Source organism: Sarcophilus harrisii, chromosome 2 (genome assembly GCF_902635505.1).
Source record: "Sarcophilus harrisii chromosome 2, mSarHar1.11, whole genome shotgun sequence".
In the NCBI taxonomy this organism is placed as follows: domain Eukaryota; kingdom Metazoa; phylum Chordata; class Mammalia; order Dasyuromorphia; family Dasyuridae; genus Sarcophilus; species Sarcophilus harrisii.
The window spans coordinates 186185186-186205892 of record NC_045427.1 but is presented as its reverse complement, the minus strand read 5'-3'; the positions used below and the strand labels follow the sequence as shown (position 1 = coordinate 186205892).

Genomic DNA, 20707 nt, shown 5'->3' with positions numbered 1-20707 from the left:
TTTTGTTTTCTGTAATGGGCTGAGGTTTGAGCTGATGCACTGAGGTCCCAAGTACATGAGGCTAGATAGTAATTGGGCTATACTCTATTAATATACATGATTGGATTAAGAATGGTCCCTGCCCACTCTCCTTGCAAGTCCTGATGTGTTGTATAGGAAATGACGATTTTGGTGGGTGGAGGCAGAGAGAGAGGGAGCAAGACAAGTGGGGAGAGATTGGGCTGAGTTCGAGACTGAGTTGCTGGTTGTGTGGCTGCTGGTCGAGCTAGCTTCTTGACTCAGCTGCACACATTGCTATCGCCGATTCTCTTCCACCTCCGATCCTTCTTCACTGAGAATAAAGACTGACGATTTTCCCCTAACCTGAATTCCTGTCTCGTGCTGATCTTAAAATATACGATCATAACAAATACCCTTGAAAATTCTTCACCTTCTATTCTTCCAGATGTATTTTGTTACTATTTTTTCTAAATCTGTAAAATGATTTCTTGAGAATTTAATTGGTATGACACTAAATAAGTAGATAAATTCAGATAGCATTGCCATTTTTATTATATTTGCTTGGCCTATCCATGAGCACTTGATATTTTTCCAATTGGTTAGATCTGACTTTATTTGTGTGGAAAGTGTTTTGTAGTTGTGTTCATAAAGTTCCTGACTTTCCGTTGACAGATAGATTCCCAAATATTTTATACCATTGACAGTTATTTTGAATGGAATTTCTTTTTGTATCTCTTGCTGCTGGATTTTGTTGGTAATATATAAAAAGTGCTTATAATTTATGTGGATTTGTTTTCTATCCTGCAACTTTGGTAAAGTTGTGAATTGTTTCTAGTAGTTTTTTAGTTGATTCTCTAGGGTTCTCTAAGTATACTGTCATATCATCTGCAAAGAGTGATAATTTGGTTTCCTCATGACTTCTTCTATTTTCTTTAATCTCTTTTTCTTCTTTTATTGCCAAAGCCAACATTTATAATATAATATTGAATAGTAATGGTGACAATGGGCATCCTTGCTTTACTCTTGATCTTATTGGTAATCGTTCTATTTTGTCCCCATTACATATGATGCTTGCTGATGGTTTTAAATAGATGCTCATCATTTCAAGGAAAAGCCCATTTATTCCTATACTCTCTAGTATTTTTACTAATAATGGGCTTGGATTTTATCAAAAGCTTTTTGTGCATCTATTGAGATAATCATATAATGTTTATTAGTTTGGTTATTGATACAATTGATTATATTAATAGTTTTTTTCTAATATTGAACCAACCCTGCATTCATGGTATAAATCCTACTTGATCATAGTGTATTATCTTGGTGATGACTTTCTGGAATCTCATTGATAATATTTAATTTAAGATTTTTGCATCAATATTCATTAGGGAAATTGGTCTATAATTTTTCTTTCTCTGTTTTCACCCTACCTAGTTTAGCAATCACCACCATATCTGTGTCATAAAAGGAATTTGGGAGAACTCCTTCTTTCCCTATTTTTCAAATAATTTATATAGTATTGGAATTAATTGTTCTTTGAATGTTTGGTAGAATTCACATGTAATTCTATCTGGCCCTGGAGATTTTTTTCTTAGGGAGTTAATTAATAGCTTGTTCTAGTTCTTTTTCTAAAAAGGGCTATTTAAATAATTAATTCCTATTCTGTTAACCTGGGCAATCTATATTTTTGTAGATATTCCTCCATTTCATTTAGATGATCAAATTTATAGTTGCAAAAAATAACTCCTAATTATTTCTCTCATTTCCTCTTCATTGGTGGAAAATTTTCCCTTTTCATTTTTGAGACTAACAATTTGATTTTCTTCTTTCTTTTTTCTAATCAAATTAACTAAAAGTTTATTTATTTTGGGGGGTTTTTTTTGGTGGTGTTAGTTTGTTTTCTTTGATTCTTCTTTGACAAAATTAGCAAAAAAGTAAAATGGACTCTAAATATTGATAGCTTCTATATGGACAGAGAGCAGACTTTAAAGCCCAAGGAGACTAAACACAGACTGTCTACAGGTGAATACCCAAAGAGTGATACGATCTGGTCCTTAACACACAAGACTCTCATAGAAGAAATTAAAAGGGCTCTCACAAGAGAGCTAGAAGAAAAATGGGAAAAGGAAAAGGAAGCTTGGCAAGAGGGTCTGGATAAGTCTTCCCATTCATTTAAAGATAGAGTGTATAAAGAAACCAAATCCTTGAAAAACAAGAATAGTGAATTGGAAAAAGTAAACTATTCCAAGGAAAACAGAATCAGTGAATTGGAAAAAGAAAATAGCTTCCTAAAAAATAAAATTGGCGAGAAGGAAAAAAAAATTCCATAGAACAAAAAACAAACAACTCACTTAAAAACTCAATTGGACAATTATAAAAAGATATAAAAAAGTGATTGAAGAAAATATTTCATTAAAATCAAAATTGAACAAATGGAATTGAATGACTCGAGGAGAAACCAAGAATCAGTCAAATAAAACCAAAAAAAAAAAAAAAAAAAATTAAAACAATGGAAAAAATGTCAAATACCTTCTTGGGAAAACAACAGACCTGGAAAACAGATCTAAAAGAGATAATCTGAGAATTATTGGACGTCCTGAAAAATATGATTAAAAAAAAACGCCTGGACACTATTTTCCAGGAAATTATCAAAGAGGACTGCCCAGATGTTATAGAAATAGAGGGTAAAATAGAAAATGACAGAATAAATCGATCACCTGAAAGGGACCTTAAAATCAAAACTCCAAGGAATATAGTGGCTAAATTCCATAACTATCAGACCAAGGAAAAATTACTACAAGCAGCTAGAAATAAACAATTCAAATACAGAGGAGCTACAATAAGGATTACTCAGGATCGAAGGGCCTGGAATATGATATTCTAAAAAACTAAGGAGGTTGGCATGCAGCCCAGAATAACTTACCCAGCCAAAATGAGCATTTTTCCCAGGTAAGAAGATGGACATTCAATAACATAGGTGAATTTCATCTGTTTCTGATGAAAAAACTGGAAATAAACAAACCATTTGATCTCCAAATATAGGACTCAAGAGAAGCAGAAAAAGTAAAAAGAAATCTTAGGAACTACAATTCTGTTATAAAGATATATAAAGGACACATGTATAATTTGTTCTAGAAACTACAGGTGGAAAGGAAATTGTTCCAGAAAAAGGGTAAAGTGGGAGTACCACATATCATGAAGAGGCAAAGGAAACCTATTATATCTGAGAGAAAGAAGGGAGAGGAAAGAACAGAGTGTGTATCGTACTCTCATCAGAATTCGCTTAAAGAGAAAAATATTAGATATATTCGATTTATGGTGAAACTTCTCCCACTATACTGAAAATTAGGAGGTGAAAAATGAAAAGGGAAGAAGTAAGTTAAGTGGAAGGGAATACAGAAATTGTGAGGAAAAGGTGTAAGAAAAGAGAAGGAACTTTAAACTGGGAGGAGGGATGCTAAAAAGGGAGGGCTGTGAGAAGCAAGTGGTGCTCACAAGTTCAATACTGGGGAGGGGGATAAGGGCAAAGGAAAGGAGAAAAGCATAAAGAATGGTTAATAAGATAGCAAATAATACAGAATTAGTAATTTTATATTATGATTTTTTTATTGACAGAACATATGCATGGGTAATTTTTTACAACATTATCCCTTGCACTCACTTTTATTGTGACGTTTCCCTTCCCTCCTTCTACCCTCTCCCCCAGGGCAAGAGGTCTTATACATGGTACATATGTTATAGTATATCCTAGATACAATATATGTGTGGAGAACCAAACAGTTCTCTTATACAGGGAGAATTTGATTCAGAAGGTAAAAATAACCTGGGAAGAAAAACAAAAATGTAAACAGTTTACATTCATTTCCCAGTGTTCCTTCTCTGGGTATAGCTACTTCTGTCCATCATTGATTAATTGGAACTGAGTTAGATCTTTTTGTTGAAGATATCCACTTCCATGAGAATACATCCTCATACAGTATCATTGTTGAAGTATATAATGATCTCCTGGTTCCCCTCATTTCACTGAGTTCAAGTTCATGAAAGTCTCTCCAAGCCTCTCTGTATTTATCCTGCTGATCATTTCTTACAGAAAAATAATATTCCATAACATTCATATACCACAATTTACCCAACCATTCGCCAAGTGAGGGGCCAACCATTCATTTTCCAGTTTCTAGCCACTACAAAAGGGACTGCCACAAACATTTTGGCACATACAAGTTCCTTTCCCATTGTTAATATTTCTTTTGGATATAAACCCAGTAGTAGCACTGCTGGATCAAAGGATATGCACAGTTTAATAACTTTTTAGAGATAATTCTAGATTGTTCTCCACAATGGTTGGATTCATTCACAACTCTACCAACAATGCATCAATGTCCCAGTTTTCTCACATGCCCTCCAACATTCATCATTATTTTTCCTGTCATCTTAGCCAATCTGACAGGTGTGTAGTGGTATCTCAGAGTTGTCTTAATTTGCATTTCTATGATCAATAGTGATTTGGAACACTCTTTCATATGAGTGGAAATAGTTTCAATTTCATCATCTGAAAATTGTCTGTTCATATCCTTTGACCACTTATCAATTGGAGAATGGCTTGATTGCTTATAAATTAGAGTCTATTCTCTATATATTTTGGAAATGAGGCCTTTATCAAAACTTTTAACTGCAAAAATGTTTTTTTTTCCAATTTCTTGCTTCCCTTCTAATCTTGTTTACATTAGTTTTCTTTGTACAAAGGCTTTTTAATTCGCTGTAATCAAAATTTTCTATTATTTATCATCAATAATGATCTCTAGTTCTTCTTTGGTCACAAATTCCTTCCTCCTCCACATGTCTGAGAGTTGAATTATCCTAAGTTTCTCTAATTTATTTATCATCTAGTTTTTGCACCTAAATCATGGACCCATTTTGAGCTTATCTTGGTATATGGTATTAAGTGTGGGTCCATGCCTAATTTCTGCCATACTAACTTCCAGTTTTCCCCCAGTTTTTGTCAAATAATGAATTCTTATCCCAGAAGTTGGGATCTTTGGGTTTGTCAAACACTAGATTGCTATGGTTATTGACTATTTTGTCTTTTAAGCTCCTTTAGGGTAAGGATTTTTTCTTTGACTTGAACCTAATCTACCAGCCTCATCTAGCCTGGCAGAATTACCACACCTGACCAAAAATATATATTCTATAATGAAAATCTTTTGTTGAATTTATATCCCTTTTAATATAGTTGTATTTGTGTTTAAATAATCAAATAAAAATTAATTAAATAACTTAAATTTTCCAAAAGTATAAATAAATGATGGTTCTCTTTTCAGAGGTCTTTGTTTATAAGGAAGGCAAGACTAAGCAACATATGAGATTTCTTTCATTGTTGATATTTGGAGACATTAGAATTTTTTCTGAGAGCAAATTCTGAGAGAAGAAAGCAGAAAGTGCTATAAGGGGAAAGGGCCCAAGGGTAGGGGTAGAGCACCTCTAAAAGGCAAGACTAGATCTTTGAAGTATTCTGAGATTACACAATTTTGCTTAGAGAGCCCTCTAATGTTTCAGGAGCCATTAGTCTCCTAGGTGAGAAACTATGAATGAAAAATAAAAAGCCATCACTATTACCAGGAAAATATTTATCTATACATGTACATAATATGTAAGAGTGTGTGTGTGTGTGTGTGTGTGTGTGTGTGTGTATGATTTGAAGAGCATACCCAATAAATTGTATAATAGCAGCATCTTTAGATAAGGATCACACATAGGATTTAGAGGTCTTCTAATCCAAATACTTTATTTCACAGATGAGGAAACTGAAGCTCAAAGAGGAGAAATTATTTAGGATCACAACAAGCATTAGGATTTGGAAAGGACCTCATAAACCATCTAATCCAAACTTCTTATTTTAAAAATGAAGAGACTGAAGTCCAAGAGGAAATGTGACTAAAATAAGATAACACAGGGAATAATTAGTAGAGTTTCTATTTTAACCTAGGCTTTCTAAATCCAAATCTCATATTTTTTCTCTGCTACCTATGACTCAATCCGGAATTTCAAACAGTATCATTAACCTCAAACAGAGATATTAGTATGTTTAAAATGTGCTCATGCAATGAAAATCAATGCCATTAAAATTTTCACAGCCTTAGCCTAAAAGAAATGCGATGCCTATATTATTTATGATCTGATTAAGGCACCAAAACATTAAGAAGCAGTTTTCTGCCTGATTGCACAAAAATATGGAAACAATAAACTAATTGCTCTTTTGATGTGCTAATGAGTCATTAACCTCAAAATTATCTGTGTAATTAATACCTCCAGTAATTAGACATGAGATTCTTCGGGTGCTGTTTTCCCTCCTATTTCTTTACAGCAAGCTATTGGGAAATATCAAGGCAATGCACTTTGCCAACAACTTCCTGATGAGGATAAGGGTTTCATTTCACACCTGTCAAAGCAAACGACTTATATCATTGGTCTTCCATGAGACTGAGTGATTCAATAGGACTTAGGCCACTTGCACTAATAACCAGAGGTGATTACTAACCTGGGCCGAATCAGTAATAGTGGTACTTTCCCAGAGACAGACAGTGCTCTCAAGTTGCCATTTATCCTCATCTCTCCCCTTAAAAAACAAAGATTGGGTATCCTTAGTGAACACAACAAACTCCACAGTTTTCCCAAACTACATCACATACCTGGGAAACATTGTTAACAAATAATGACCATCTTACTCCTCTACTACTGACTTCTGCCAACCTACCAGGACCAAAAAGCACAATTTCAGATTCTGCTACAAACCTTGTGCTTAATTTCTCCGAGTCTCAGTTTTCTCATTTAGAAAATAATGGAAGTGGAAAGAAACTGTGATTAAATAACATTTAATGTCCCTTTCAGTTGTAAATACTATGATGCTGTAAGTTACCTTTGATTCATTCCACTCCCTTAATGACTTCTCCTCCCCTCCCCCAATTCCTCCATGCCAATAGTAAAAAGTCCTCCCATAAATGTCTAAGTATTAGTACCCTCCCTCTCAATCCTACTGCCCCCTACTCTAATTGATACTCTCAGTATCTACCACATAAACTATAATAATAATAATAATAACTACCAGATATATGTACTTTAAATCTTCAGAGCATTTTTTATATATTCTCACTTTATCCTCACAAAAACCATGTAAGGTCAGTGCCATTATTATGGTAGAGCAGCTTATGTGGGACCAAAAACACACACATTAAAGATAAAAATGTGCCTAGATTGAAAGAACATAATGATATGATTCATTTTGATTGTAGGTCCACAAGCCTTCTTTTAAAAAAAATAAAAAAATTGAAATTGGTCAGACATAGCTATGTAGGGATTTTTGGAAAAGTCATCAGAGAATTGGTTAGGAGAGTAGTAAATTGATCTCCAGGAAGTAATTAATCAGAGAGGTAAAAGAAATTTTTAACCCTAAATCAGAATGATGCCTCTAACAAAAATCCTGTTCTAAATGAGCAGAAAGTCAACATTTAAAAAAAAAAAAAAGTCTAAAGCCTGTGGTCACTAGTTAGCTATTCTACATTTCAGAGAGTTTAGTTTCTGGCATAAGGTCTCTCTTCTTTTGGAAAGGAAATGTACATTATTGCCAGCACTTGAAAAATAGCCTCTTTTATAAAAGGAAAAATCAGTAAGACATTTTCTTCCTAGTCTAATGATATGATAGATTATTGCCCTGGCCTTTTATAGAGTGCTGGACCTAGAGTCATCTTCCTGAATTTAGCTTCAGATACTTAGTAGCTATGTGATCCCAGGCAAGCCATTTAAGCCTATTTGCCTCAGTTTCCTTATCTGTAAAATGAGCTGGAGAAGGAAATGGCAAATCATTCCAGTATCTTTGACAATAAAAACCCCAACAGTTTCATGAAAAGTCAGATCTAATTAAAAATTTCTGAACAACCACAAATGACAAAAAAGACTATTTCTTGGAAGGAATGAACCAGCCATGCCCAAAGAGGCTTAAAATTACATCCATAGGTACAGCACAGAATACACATCCAGAACTATGTCGGGCAAATCCAGCAGGAAACAGGTCCACCAAAAGAGCAGCCTAGAAGTGCAAAAAGTATGCGTTGCCCCTCTATACAAGAGTCCTGACCATTCATGTTCTCTAACCATGAATCAGTTAGGTAGCACAGCAATGTGCCAGATCTGGGGTTCAGGAACAACTGAGTTCAAATCCATCTCAAACACTTAGCAGTGTGATGCTGCAAGATTACAGAGTTACTGATGTCCTTGCATAGTTCCCAATGACCTGAACATAGTTCCCAATGACCTGGATTTCAGAGTCTCTGCCTGGCACTATTTCACCAGTTCCTTCTGGATACTGTTTGACTACAGCTTTTTCCATCTTCAATTTCTAACTCAATTATATCATTAGTGGTTTTATACTCCAAATAGAACGCTAAACATCCAAAGACTGAAATGCAGAAGAGATATAGACTATCTTCTTTCTCTACAAGATGCGTAAGAAAATCTATCTCTAGAAGATCCAAGTATCTGAAACTCTCACACTCAGGAACTCTTGAATATGGAGCTTCTCATGAGACAACTTCTCATGAGGCAAAATTGTTGGTACAAAGTTGGTACTGCCATGAAAATTTCTTTTCTCTACTAGAAGTCTAGATTCCAGAATCATGATGACTAGGAAGTTATCATCCCATTGCCTCTACACAGAAGACTTGGATTCAGGAATATTTTTGCATTCCTTTCTCATACTGCATATAAATACTAATGCTTTAAAGTGGATGGAAAGCCAATAACTAAAGACAAATTTAGTATTGTTGACATGCTACTTTGTTTCTATTTCCTCTACAAAGAAAAATGATCTTCATATTGAAAGGGATAGAAGAAATATACTCAAAAAGGAAAAACAGAACAAATAAGAAAATAAATGTTCGAGCAATCAGACTCAGATAAACTGTCTCCCAGATATAAATGTTTTGGATATTACCACAAATATTACCATTAAAATGATGAATATGAAGACGTCAGAGAAGTATGCAGTCTTATAGGAACATACAAGCAACTATAAACTAAAGTAAGCAGAAAATAAACAAATAGTACACCTAACAAAAAGAACAAAAAATTTAAAAACAAAAATTGAATGCTGTTTAATTATAATGACCATGCTTGTTCCCCAAAGAAGAGATGAGAAAATGCACATTGCTCCCATCATTGGAATGGTGAAGAACTGTGAGAGGGAAACATTTGATACATGTCTCTCTCCAATGATGTATTAGAAAGTTTTCCTGAAATACTTTTTTTCTTTCTTTATTGCTACTGCTGCTGTTATATTTAAAAGGAGAAACTCAACCAAAATCACAGAAAGGAAGGGGATATAAAAAAGCATTAGTAAAAAAAATTGTTAAAAAATAAATTCATACAGAATGGGTAGTGTGATGTAAGACTGCAAATGGACAAAGCATTCCAGTCCTTAAAATAAGGGTGAACCAGAATTGGTTCCTTAATAACAAATCATACCAGGCTAACATCATTTCCTTTTATGGCAGAATTGTTAAACTAGTACAGAGAGGTGCATTGACAAATATGCCTAGATTTCAGCAAAGCATTTGGAAAATTATCTTTTGCTATATCCTGATGGGCTAAAAAAGAGTAGTTAGGTGACTTTCGAACTGCCTGAATAACTAGTCTCAAAGAATGGTGATTAGTGAATCAGTGAGTCATTGTTTCTGTGGAGGGACATCTTCATCGTGGAAGCTACAAGAATCCTCACTGTCCTTGATCCCACTTAGCTTCCTAGCACATCAAACCTGCTCATGCCTGCTCATACCTGCTCATGCCTTGAGGCTGGAAAAAGGAACTAACACATTGGATGATAGAATTAGAATTCAAAAAGGTCTTCATAGCCTAGAATAATGAAATGAATCTATTAAAATGACATTTAATAGGAATAAATTTAAAGCCTATATTTAAGGAAGACATGATTTTTGTCTTCATATATTTAAAGGTTTGTCATCTGCATGAGGAATTAAGACTTGTTCTGCCTTGACTCAAAGGACAAAACTAGGAATCACTTATGGAAGTTATTAAAAAGTAAATTCTAGCTAATCTGAAGGACTGGAAATACAGAGATCACATTCTGAATGGAATACATGGAGAGAAACTTTACGAGAGAGTTCCAAAGTCCTAAGCAAAGCAAAGGTGATATCATGGGTACTTTAGGCCAATATGCATAATATAGACTAGGGGGAAACTAGTATAGATTTAAGAAACTTAAAAGTTGTCTAGGCACTGACCAAATTATTTATGAGTATTCCAGTTTCTGGTAAGCTCCATTCTATTGAAGGTATGATGAAAAAAAAAAAAATCTTGGAATCAGAAGAACTGGGTTCAATAATTACTTCCTTCATTCATTACCAAATTGACTATTGACAAGTCATTGAAGCCCAAACTTAAAACTGTGATTGGTAAACTAGGTTCCAGGTCATGGAAGGAGACAGGAACAAAAATTTTTCTATGACTACAATCCTTCCCAAATGTTACTGGATTTTTATTCAACAAATATAACACTGCTGAATTTTAAAATTGCAAGGAATCCTACTTTATAGATAACTTAGACTCAGAGAAACCAACCCTGTCATTTGGCAGCAAAACTGCATAGAACCCAAGTCTTCCAAGTCTATGATGCTATATTCCTTGAAGAACATGTAAACCAATTCATTTTAAATCAAATTATTTTCTCTCTGACTGGAATTATAAATATGAAGGTGCTTTAATCTTTATATAATTTTTTAAATGAGAGTGCCACTTTTGATTTAAGATTTTCTGTCCCTCCAGACATCTTTGTTTAAAAAAAAAAATCAAAGACAATACACATAAATAAACCTTTGAAAATCTGAAGTAAAAGGAGCCTTGGCCTAAAACCTTGAGCTGAAAGAAGTCTTAGAAGATAGAATTGCAGAACTAGAAGAAAAAAAGAAACTTAAAGAATGGAACTGGAAGAACCCTTAGAACATAGAATGTTGATGCTGGAAGGAACCTTAGAGAAAGCAGACTATTAGAGCAAGAAGGGGACTTTAAAGACTTAATTTTACCCTGAAGTTCTACAAGTGAAGAAATAAATTCCTTTCATAAATTTTTTTCAGTCAAAAGTACTTTATTTTTTCCAATTACAGGTAAAAATAGTTTTCAACAATTATTTCTGCAAAATTTTGAATTCCTTCCCTTCCTTCCCCATTTCCCAAAAAGGGAATATAGATTATACAATCATACTTCTGTCTTATTTTACTTCTTTGCAATTTCCATCCATTGCTCCTAATTCTTCCCCCTACTGCTAAATAAAACAAGTCATTGTTTTAGATTTAGATTTAGAATTTAGATTACATTTAGAAAAGGGATTACCCTTTTCTTTTTTAAAATTGTATTGCTGGAGAAACTGAGGCAAGACAGAGATTGGTTTTTAATATTTTAATTGTGGAGAATTTACACTAGCCAAGGCCAGCCAGCTGCATGGGACTCGTCTCAAAGCATTCAGCAGCTAGTGATTAATTCAGGAGATTTTATAGGTAGGGGAAACAAAGGCAGACAAGGAGGGAGGCGGGAAGAAATCTAGGAAAGGATCATAACTTAGTCCTGACAGGATAAGGATAAAGGGTGGGACAAGGACACTGGGTGAGCAGACAAGATAAGAAGGTCAAGGGCAGGAGACAGAGGAAGAGGAGGGCAATACTCAAACAGAGGGAGAAATTATCTCAGCAAGGATTTGAGATAAGGCAACTGGAGATTTATGATAAGATGGAATGTAAAGTGGCCAGAGCTTCGAGGTTTTAATTCTCTCGGTCCTAATGGCCATGAAGGGGGAGATGGCCATAATAATTTTATTCAGGGCATAGTTAATAATTCAGGGAAACTGAGGCATTATAAAATAGCATTTTATTCTTCCAAATACATGCAAAGATAGCTTTTAACATTTACCTTTGCAAAATCTTGGTGAAGAAATAAATTTCTAAAAAATTAAATAAGTAAATTGCCCAAATTTCACCTTTTTAATTCATGGACAAAAGCTAGAACAAGAACTTAGGTTTTCTGACCTCCAGACTAATGTTCCTCCACTATATTATAAGCCACACAATTCTTGGTAACACAATATCTCAAGATGTGCTTCAGTTAATCACCTATTTAAAAAAAAAAAGGTTATATTTACAATTAAAATGTGATCACACTTGAATGATCTATCTTATATTAAGCACCTATATTATCAAAATGACATAAAGTATTATTGGTGATATCAAGTATTAAAAAGACTGTCCATAATAGAAAAAACAAGAGACACCTACATGATACTTGAATAGAGTACTAGTCCTAGAATCAGGAAGACAGAAGTTTGAGCCTTGTTCTCACTTACTAGGCATCAAAAGAACACCACTGTTAGGTAGCCCATTGCAAATATCCCTACATTAGCAGTAAAGGAACTGAGATTCAGAGAGTTTAAATAATTTGTCTAAGATCATATACTTGGGTCCTCTGGCTCCATAACCAACTTTTTTACAGATGAGAAAACTGAGACAAAGTATTTGCCCAGGTCGAATTAGCAAGTGTCTGCAGCCAAATTTGAACTCGGGGAGAAGTCTTCCTCCTATCCATTGTGCCACCTAATGATCTCGCAATAGAGCTAAGATTTAATCTTTTGTGCCTCCATTTCCTCATCAGGAAGGTAGTGGTGTTGCCTGGACTATGTAATCTCTAAGACCCCTTCTGCTTCAAAAATAGATGATGCTGTGGAGAGGCAGTATGATAAAGTAATGGAGAGAGAGGTTATCTTATAGTCAGGATGGCCTAGTTCACTTTCCGCTTCTGACACTTATCCTGGGCAAATACTTGGGCAATTTTCTAACACTATAAACTGCAGAACAATTTCTGATCTGCATAGATAAAGGAAGTTTCCTAACCAGGAGTCCTGAACATAACAAAATAACAAGAAACAAACAAACAAAACAAAAACAAAATCAAAAAACAAGAAAAAGTGTGCTTCTTCATTTTTTTCTCAATACTTTGCATCTCCCAGAAAACAGCACAGAATTTTGACCTGAAACTTGAGTTACAATTCTATCCTTGCTACTAATCTGCTTTGTGATCTTGGAGAAGTAACTTTTCCTCTATAGGTCCCAAGTCTGAGATTTTGTTATTATACCTGCTTGATCTCCAGAAGACATCTTAAAAAAATGTTATTATATTTTGTTGTCATTGTTCAGTCATGTCTACTTCTTTGGGATTCCATCTGGAATTTTCTTGGCAAAGATACTTGAGTAGTTGGCCATTTCCTTCTCTAACTCAAAGAATCTGACAAAGACGAGTTTAAATAACTTGCATAGTCATATACCTAAGTAAGTTCTGAGGACATACTGAAATTCATAAAGTCTTCCTGATTCCAAGCTTAGTGCTCTATCCACTGTGCATGTAGCTGCCCCATGGAGGAAGGCAAGGAAAAAAGGGAGAGAGGAGTGAAAGGGGAAAGAGGAAAAATATCAAAGGCCACAGACAGTGAGGGAACTCTGAGTGAGGTATGAAACCCTTTAGCCCAGAGGGAACCTGCAGACAATATCTGGTTCTGCTCTCTCATCTCTCCTTGGGGGCATTCTCAGCCTTCCTGAGAAATCAGGGGGCATGACATCCTGTGTTCTACTTGAAGCAGAAATATTTGCAGCAAACATACATCTACATAATAATAGCAAGGTGCTTATAGTGGTCCCTATATGCTCAGCATCCTATAGTTACTGCATGCCTAGTATAGTTAATATAAGTGCAGTGTGCTGCAATAATGTAATTGTACTAGGGTATTTAAGCCTGAGAGAACTTGAAATAAATGGACTCCATGCTTGACCATCCACATGGGTTCCTGCCTCTTCACTCCTCTTCTAAGATTAAGGACTCAGGCTGGTACTGAGATCCTCCAGAGAGCTAGTCCAAATGATACAGAAAAAACTGGAACAAAAGGAATCTCACCAAAGACAAGCTTTCCCCCCTAACAATTTTGCTCAAGTTTATTGGAAGCTAGAGCTATGACACTCTTACAGGGGCAAAAATTGAGAAGGTAAGTATTATATGATTATGATGGAATATTATTGTTCTATAGGAAAATATGAGGATAATGCTCTCAGAAAAACTTGGAAAGAACTCCATAAACTCAAGCAGATTTAAATATATTGTGTACAAAGTAATAGCAATATTGTGGGATGGTCAGCTGTGAAACTCTGCTATTCTCAGAAATACAAGGACTCCAACAAGATGATTTCAGAAAGGCCTGGAGAGACTTACACGAAGTGATGCTGAGTGAAATGAGCAGGATCAGGAGATCATTATATACTTCAACAACAATACCATATGATGACCAGTTCTGATGGACCTGGCCATCCTCAGCAAGATCAACCAAAGCATTTCCAATGGAGTAGTAATGAACTGAACCAGCTACGCCCAGAGAAAGAACTCTGGGTGATGACTAAAAACCATTACATTGAACTCCCAATCCCTATATTTATGCCCACCTGCATTTTTTATTTCCTTCACAAGCTAATTGTACAATATTTCAGAGTCTGATTCTTTTTGTACAGCAAAATAACGGTTTGATCATGTATACTTATTGTGTATCTAATTTATATTTTAATATATTTAACATCTACTGGTCATCCTGCCATCTGGGGGAGGGGGTGGGGGGTAAGAGATGAAAAATTGGAACAAGAGGTTTGACAATTGTTAATGCTGTAAAGTTACCCATGCATATAACCTTTAAATAAAAGACTATTAAATAAAAATAATAATAATAATTTTAAAAAAAGAAAGAAATACAAGGACTCAGGATGGAAGATGCTCTCCATATGCAGAAAAAGAAGTCAATTGTAACTGAATATAGAATGAAGCATACTATTTTTTTTTTTACTTTTTTTTTCTTGAGGGTTTTTTTTTTTTTTTTGAGGGGGAAAGGATCTATGTTTTCTTTCACAATATGACATGGATATGTTTTGCATAACTTCACATGTGCTTTCTTAAAGGGAAATGGAGTGGGGGGGGAAGGAAAGAACCTCGAAATCAAAGTTTTAAAAACAAATTTTAAAAATTGTTTTACATGTAACTGGGGGAAATTAAAATATTATATATATATATATATATATATATATATATATATATATATATATATTTAAAATAAGTGTTGTCAGAGATTCAATTGTAGCTGACCTGACACAGAATCCTCACCACTGATCGAATTGCTTTGTGTTACTTATATCTCAGCCTTCAGGCAACGTGGCACACTAGAGTATCCCCTTAAGGCATACACACTTCACAGAAGGACAAAACACTCAGGAAAAACAGAGAAAAATACCCATAGGATTCATGAATCCCTTACTTGTGTTGTCTTTGAATATTGACTTATTAGAAGTAACTTCAACCTTAGGGATGAAAATTCTATCTTTTGGTATATGATGAGAGGGAGATTGTTGCCCTCCCTCTTCAGGATTATTGACCATAACTACTTACTCCTTTATTATACCGGCAACTCAACTACCTTTCTTACTTCTTTGCTAACATTTTCCCCTCCTCTTCTCCCTTCACATGAATTCAATCTTTCTTTAATTAAACTTTTCTGACAACAGGCTTGGAGGAGGAACAAAACAAGAACTCAAATGATTACCAATCTTATGAGCATTCCAGTAATTTTATCAATGATCCCTACTCCCATTACTAATGTAAATGGAAGAGAATATGAGATGAAATGATCAGAAAGGGCTTTTGAACCAGGTTTGTATCCATTCAGAAGTGAGGAGGCAGAATCAAAGCGAGAGAGAGAGAGAGAGAGAGAGAGAGAGAGAGACCGAGACAGACAGACAGAGACAGAGAGAGACAGAGACAGAGAAAGAGATAGACAGACAGAGACAGAGAGACAGAGAGAGAGAGACAGAGAGAATGAGGTTAACTGTTTTCAGATGGTGACTCATGTCTCCTTCATAGTAGAATAAGCATAGCTAATGTTTACAATTATTCCTTCCACACTTGCAGGGGTACAGGGTGTGATGCTCCCATGAACTGGAAAATCATGTAAAAATTTTTGGCCCTTCCCTCATACTACAGAAGTCTTATTTTTTTTCTTCTTTTATAGGTGCTGACAATACATTATTATAAAATTTGAGTTAATTATTTGGTCACAGGCTACATATGTTGGTCATTGTTAAGTTAAAATATTATATGAAAAAAGAACTTTTTGTGTTGTCTGCTTACCTTTGCGTGTTATCTACAACTTCCACAAAACTACCAAAAACTTCCCATTTAGTTTCTTAAGCCAATTCACAACATATCAAAACTACAAGGGATAACTAACTGTATATTGTACTTTAAAGTTTACAAAGTGCTTCTCTCCAATAACCCACAGAAATAGGTGATATAAAGCAGTAGGTTAGTAGAGTCACAAAAGCACTGGATTTTGGGTAAGAACAAAATTTAAATCCTACTTTATTCCTATCTGTGTGACTTCGGGCACAATCACCTCATTTTTTTGGCCTCATTTTTCTTTTTTTTTTTTTTTTTTTTTGCTGAGGCAATTGGAGTTAAGTGACTTGCCCAGGGGGCACACAGATATGACCTGTTAAGTGTCTGAGGCCAGATTTGAATTTAGGTCTTCCTGACTTCAGAGCTAGTGCTCTATCCACTGCACCACCTAGTTGCCCTTGCCTCATTTTTCTAAACTGTAAAATGAGAAGGTTGGAAAATTTGGATTCCATTCTAAAGTCTTTTTTTGATCTAAATCCATAACCTAGGACCTCTATCTATTTTGCAGGTAAGAACACTGAATTTCCAAGAAGTTATTTGTCAGTCTTTGAATCCAGATCCTCTAGCACCAAATCCATGTGGAATGAAGCATGGGAATGGTACATTTTAATTGAAAGATGTGAGGAAGGAGATGCAAAAGTTTAGACCACACAGTTCCCTCCAAAGAAATCATGTTTAGATTAAGAGACACTTCCTTGAGGAATGTGGGCATTGAGATAAGAATTGGGGGCAACTTGAGATTTGGAGGGAGGATAAGTTTTGGAGGAGGGACAAATTTTTAGTAAGTACTGGAACCAAAAATCAAAGCAAGATCTAAATATAACATAAGCAGAATGAAATCTGTCCCTCAAAAGAGCTGAGAACTCTCTAGGAGAGTAGTTGTTCAACTCTGTAGTGTTTTGTAACATCCTTAGTGGTCTCCTGAAACCCAGAGACCCCTTCTCAGATTAATTTTTTGCCTTCATTCATAATTAAAGGAAATGCTAAATTCAGCTGGTGATTGGTAAAAATAAAGAAGCAATACTTTTTCTCATCCGATTTCACAGTCTCTTTTGAAATCTATCCATGAACTCCATGGTTATTTGTGGAACCCAAAATTGAAAACTGCTTCTCTACAGCAGTGTTCAAAAGTGGTTCAAGTTTCTGGACTAGGCTGGATATTCAGCTAATTGTATCTATGCATGTCAAAAAAATAATAATAATAATAATGCCCCTAAGTCCTGCATCTCATATTATAAAAGCACTTTCCACTGCACAAAGGGTGAGGAGAGCATGGAGAAAGAAATTTACAGCTTAGAATCAACATTTTTAATACGTCCACAAGTGCTGAATCAGCTTGTCAAAAGGTAGCCAGGTAGAGAAACCATCAGTAGGAACAAGCTGCTAAGAGAGATTTATAGGGGCCTTGTGGCTATCCTGGCAAGTCCAGAGTATAAAGCCAATCTTCTGATGTCATCAATCAACTAGAAGGGAAGAACTGGAAAATTTTGACCCTAGATTTTCAACGTTTTAAGAGCACATTTTGTGACTAAAGCCAGGCTGACCATATATATATGCAAGGATTGCCTCATATTTCAAGGCCTTGCCCGATTTTCCACTTCACTAAAGACCCACAATGATCTTATATTCTATACTGTCAGTTATATGTCCTTTGTTTTTTATGTCACAATCATTTCCCAATATACTCCCCACTCCCAGACCTCCTCCTACTCCCTTCCTAACAAAGAAAATGCTTAAATCGAATCATCCAACACAGAAACTATATCTAATACTGTAGATAGCTTTTCGCACCTCTTGTTGCTCACCTTTCTGCTGAGTGAAAATATTTTTCATGTGGAAGAGAAATATTTTTCTGCCTCCTAACCTATAATTATAAAAAACCCAAAAGGTGTCTCTGCTTCTCTAAACAACGTTTAATCCAAGGCAAGCACCTTCCCAAAAAAAGAGGAATAAGATTACAGTAAAAATGATCAATTAAACCATTATGTCAACTACTGGGTTTTAAGTTGTATTTAATTTCATACCAATATATTTTTGTTATATGTTTTGGGGGGGCCTGTTAATCTCATTTTATGTGGTATGTTTCCGTTGTCAATCTAGGTATATTCTATTTAATGTTGCATCAAATTTAATAAAAGGATGAAAGTTATGAGATAACATTTGAGGAAATAATGATTTCAATGATGCCAAATTTCTTGATGCAAGATGAGATTTTTTGTAATGTAAATATTCATCTAATAATGCTACAGAATATGGCTGGAAACTATAAAAGGCTACAAGCTTCAAAGAATTAATAATCTAGCTGTCAAAAACCAATTTAAAAAGGCATAAAGCCACATGCCCATGCTACATCATGTGTTAATAAACTATATCATGTGATAAACATGCCAATTATGTAGTGAATGTGCAAATCACCAAGCCACATGATGAACATGTATGTAGTATGACACACATTGCATCATGGGACAAACATAACACACCATGTGGCAAATATTTTACATCCCTTGATCAACAAGAATCATTGATAAGACTGCTTTATACAGCACATTACCTCATGAGATGTGCATGCCTTTTCATGTAATGGACATGACATGTTGAGACCTGCAGCACCATGTGATAGAAATGACTCGTGTGATAAATGCCCTTTCATGTGACAAACACATCCCAATGCTATGTCATGTGATGGACACAGCTCATAATTGATGAGGATCCCACATTGACAAGCATATCTTGTAACACATGTAACATGAAGCTTCATGAGATTGACATGTTACATTGGTTGACATGTCCCTTTGTTAACCGCTCATATGAGCATAGTGTGTGGTGTGGTGGGTATGCCATGTCATGAGACAGGACATGTCACATGGTGACCACGCTGTGTACATGTTGTATTATTGACAGACATGTTGCAACAAGTAGCAAACATTCTGCTTCTTGGGGTTTACTACTGTCATATGACAGGCATTGCATCATGTGACAAACATGCTGCCTCACATGACATGATTTTGTACGGCATACATCATATATGATGACCTGCCACATGCTGTGAAAGATGAACTTCACATACTTTTGACCTTACATTCACACATATCTAATTTATTAAATAAAACAACCATTTGATTGCACATGAAATTGCAATTCTGTTATGTACAATTTGCTATTCCTTTCAAATATATAACAAATTATGTAAATTTCTTATTTTCTTCCCTCCTCCTCATCCCATTAGAAAAAATAGGTGTGTATATAATCATTCTATATATCTATATCTATCTATATCTATATATTATATACATCTATTTATCAGTTCTTTCTCTAGATGCAAATAACATCTTTCTTCATTTTAGCCTTTGTAGTTAAGTCAAAATGATTTATTCACTCAAAGGAGTTCTTCTTAAAAACAATACTGGTGTTACTGTCTACAATATTCTCACATTTCGTACACACTTCTGATCACACACTCTTCTTATTCAATCATCCCTCAGACTTCTGAAGGCACAATCACATGCACACATTTGTATCACTTGATCCCACATCATGCACATGCATTTCTGATCTGTCACATAACACACTTCTGAACCCACAAACACATTTCTGGTCATATGTGACAGGCATGTCGCATCATGTGAGACATATCTGACAGATATGCTATGCACTCTGATGACCATGATAGATAAAGCATTGTACCATATAACATACCATGTCACTGATGGAACTGCCAGTCATGTAATAAATATGCCATATCTTATAATAAACATGGCTCATAGTGTGCTGTATCATATAATGATCATGTCATGTGACAAGCATGGTGTATAGCATGCTATGTAACATGTTGCCACAGTGTATTATGCGATTTTTTGTTTGTAACATGTGGTGAACTATATCATGTGACAATCCTGCTATCTTGGTGCTGTGCCATGTTTTGAACTGTCATGCCATATAATCACACAACCTCTCAGATGCTAGTTATACTGTCTGACATGCTAGGTCCTGTGACTGGCATACTACCTCATAGGTACACCACGCACGTCTGATCTGGCATTCACAGACTAACGATCCCACAATACCTAGTAATGATCACATAATTACAAGCACACACACATACACTTCTGATCCAAATCTTCCACATACACATTCCTGATCCCACAAACGTGCTTCTGATCACACAAGCAGGTGATGGATCACCACAAAATGTGACAGCTATAGTACATCATGTGGGAGACACGTCATGTGATAGACACTATGTTGTGTGATAGGCTTCCTGCATCATATGACATACTGCGTCATTTGATAATGCTATACAGCATAATACATCACATGATGACACTTTACATTTTGTTAGTGTGATTTTTTTTTACATTTCAAACATTTCCAGATTATCCCCACTCGATGTGAGCTCTCTTCC

General features: G+C 35.2%; 1 protein-coding gene across 4 annotated transcripts in view; it reads right to left on the bottom strand.

Moving 5' to 3' along the window:
• Nucleotides 1–20707, bottom strand: part of DCDC2C (doublecortin domain containing 2C) — a 186417-nt gene that overhangs the window by 156651 nt on the left and 9059 nt on the right. For 3 of the 4 annotated variants that reach the window (XM_031951183.1, XM_031951182.1, XM_031951181.1), the window contains exon 3: nt 6533–6610. The exons of the other annotated variant lie outside the window; for it this stretch is intronic. In XM_031951183.1, the coding sequence (XP_031807043.1) occupies nt 6533–6610 (78 nt within the window). The remainder of the gene's footprint in view (nt 1–6532; nt 6611–20707) is intronic. 4 annotated transcript variants of the gene reach the window in all.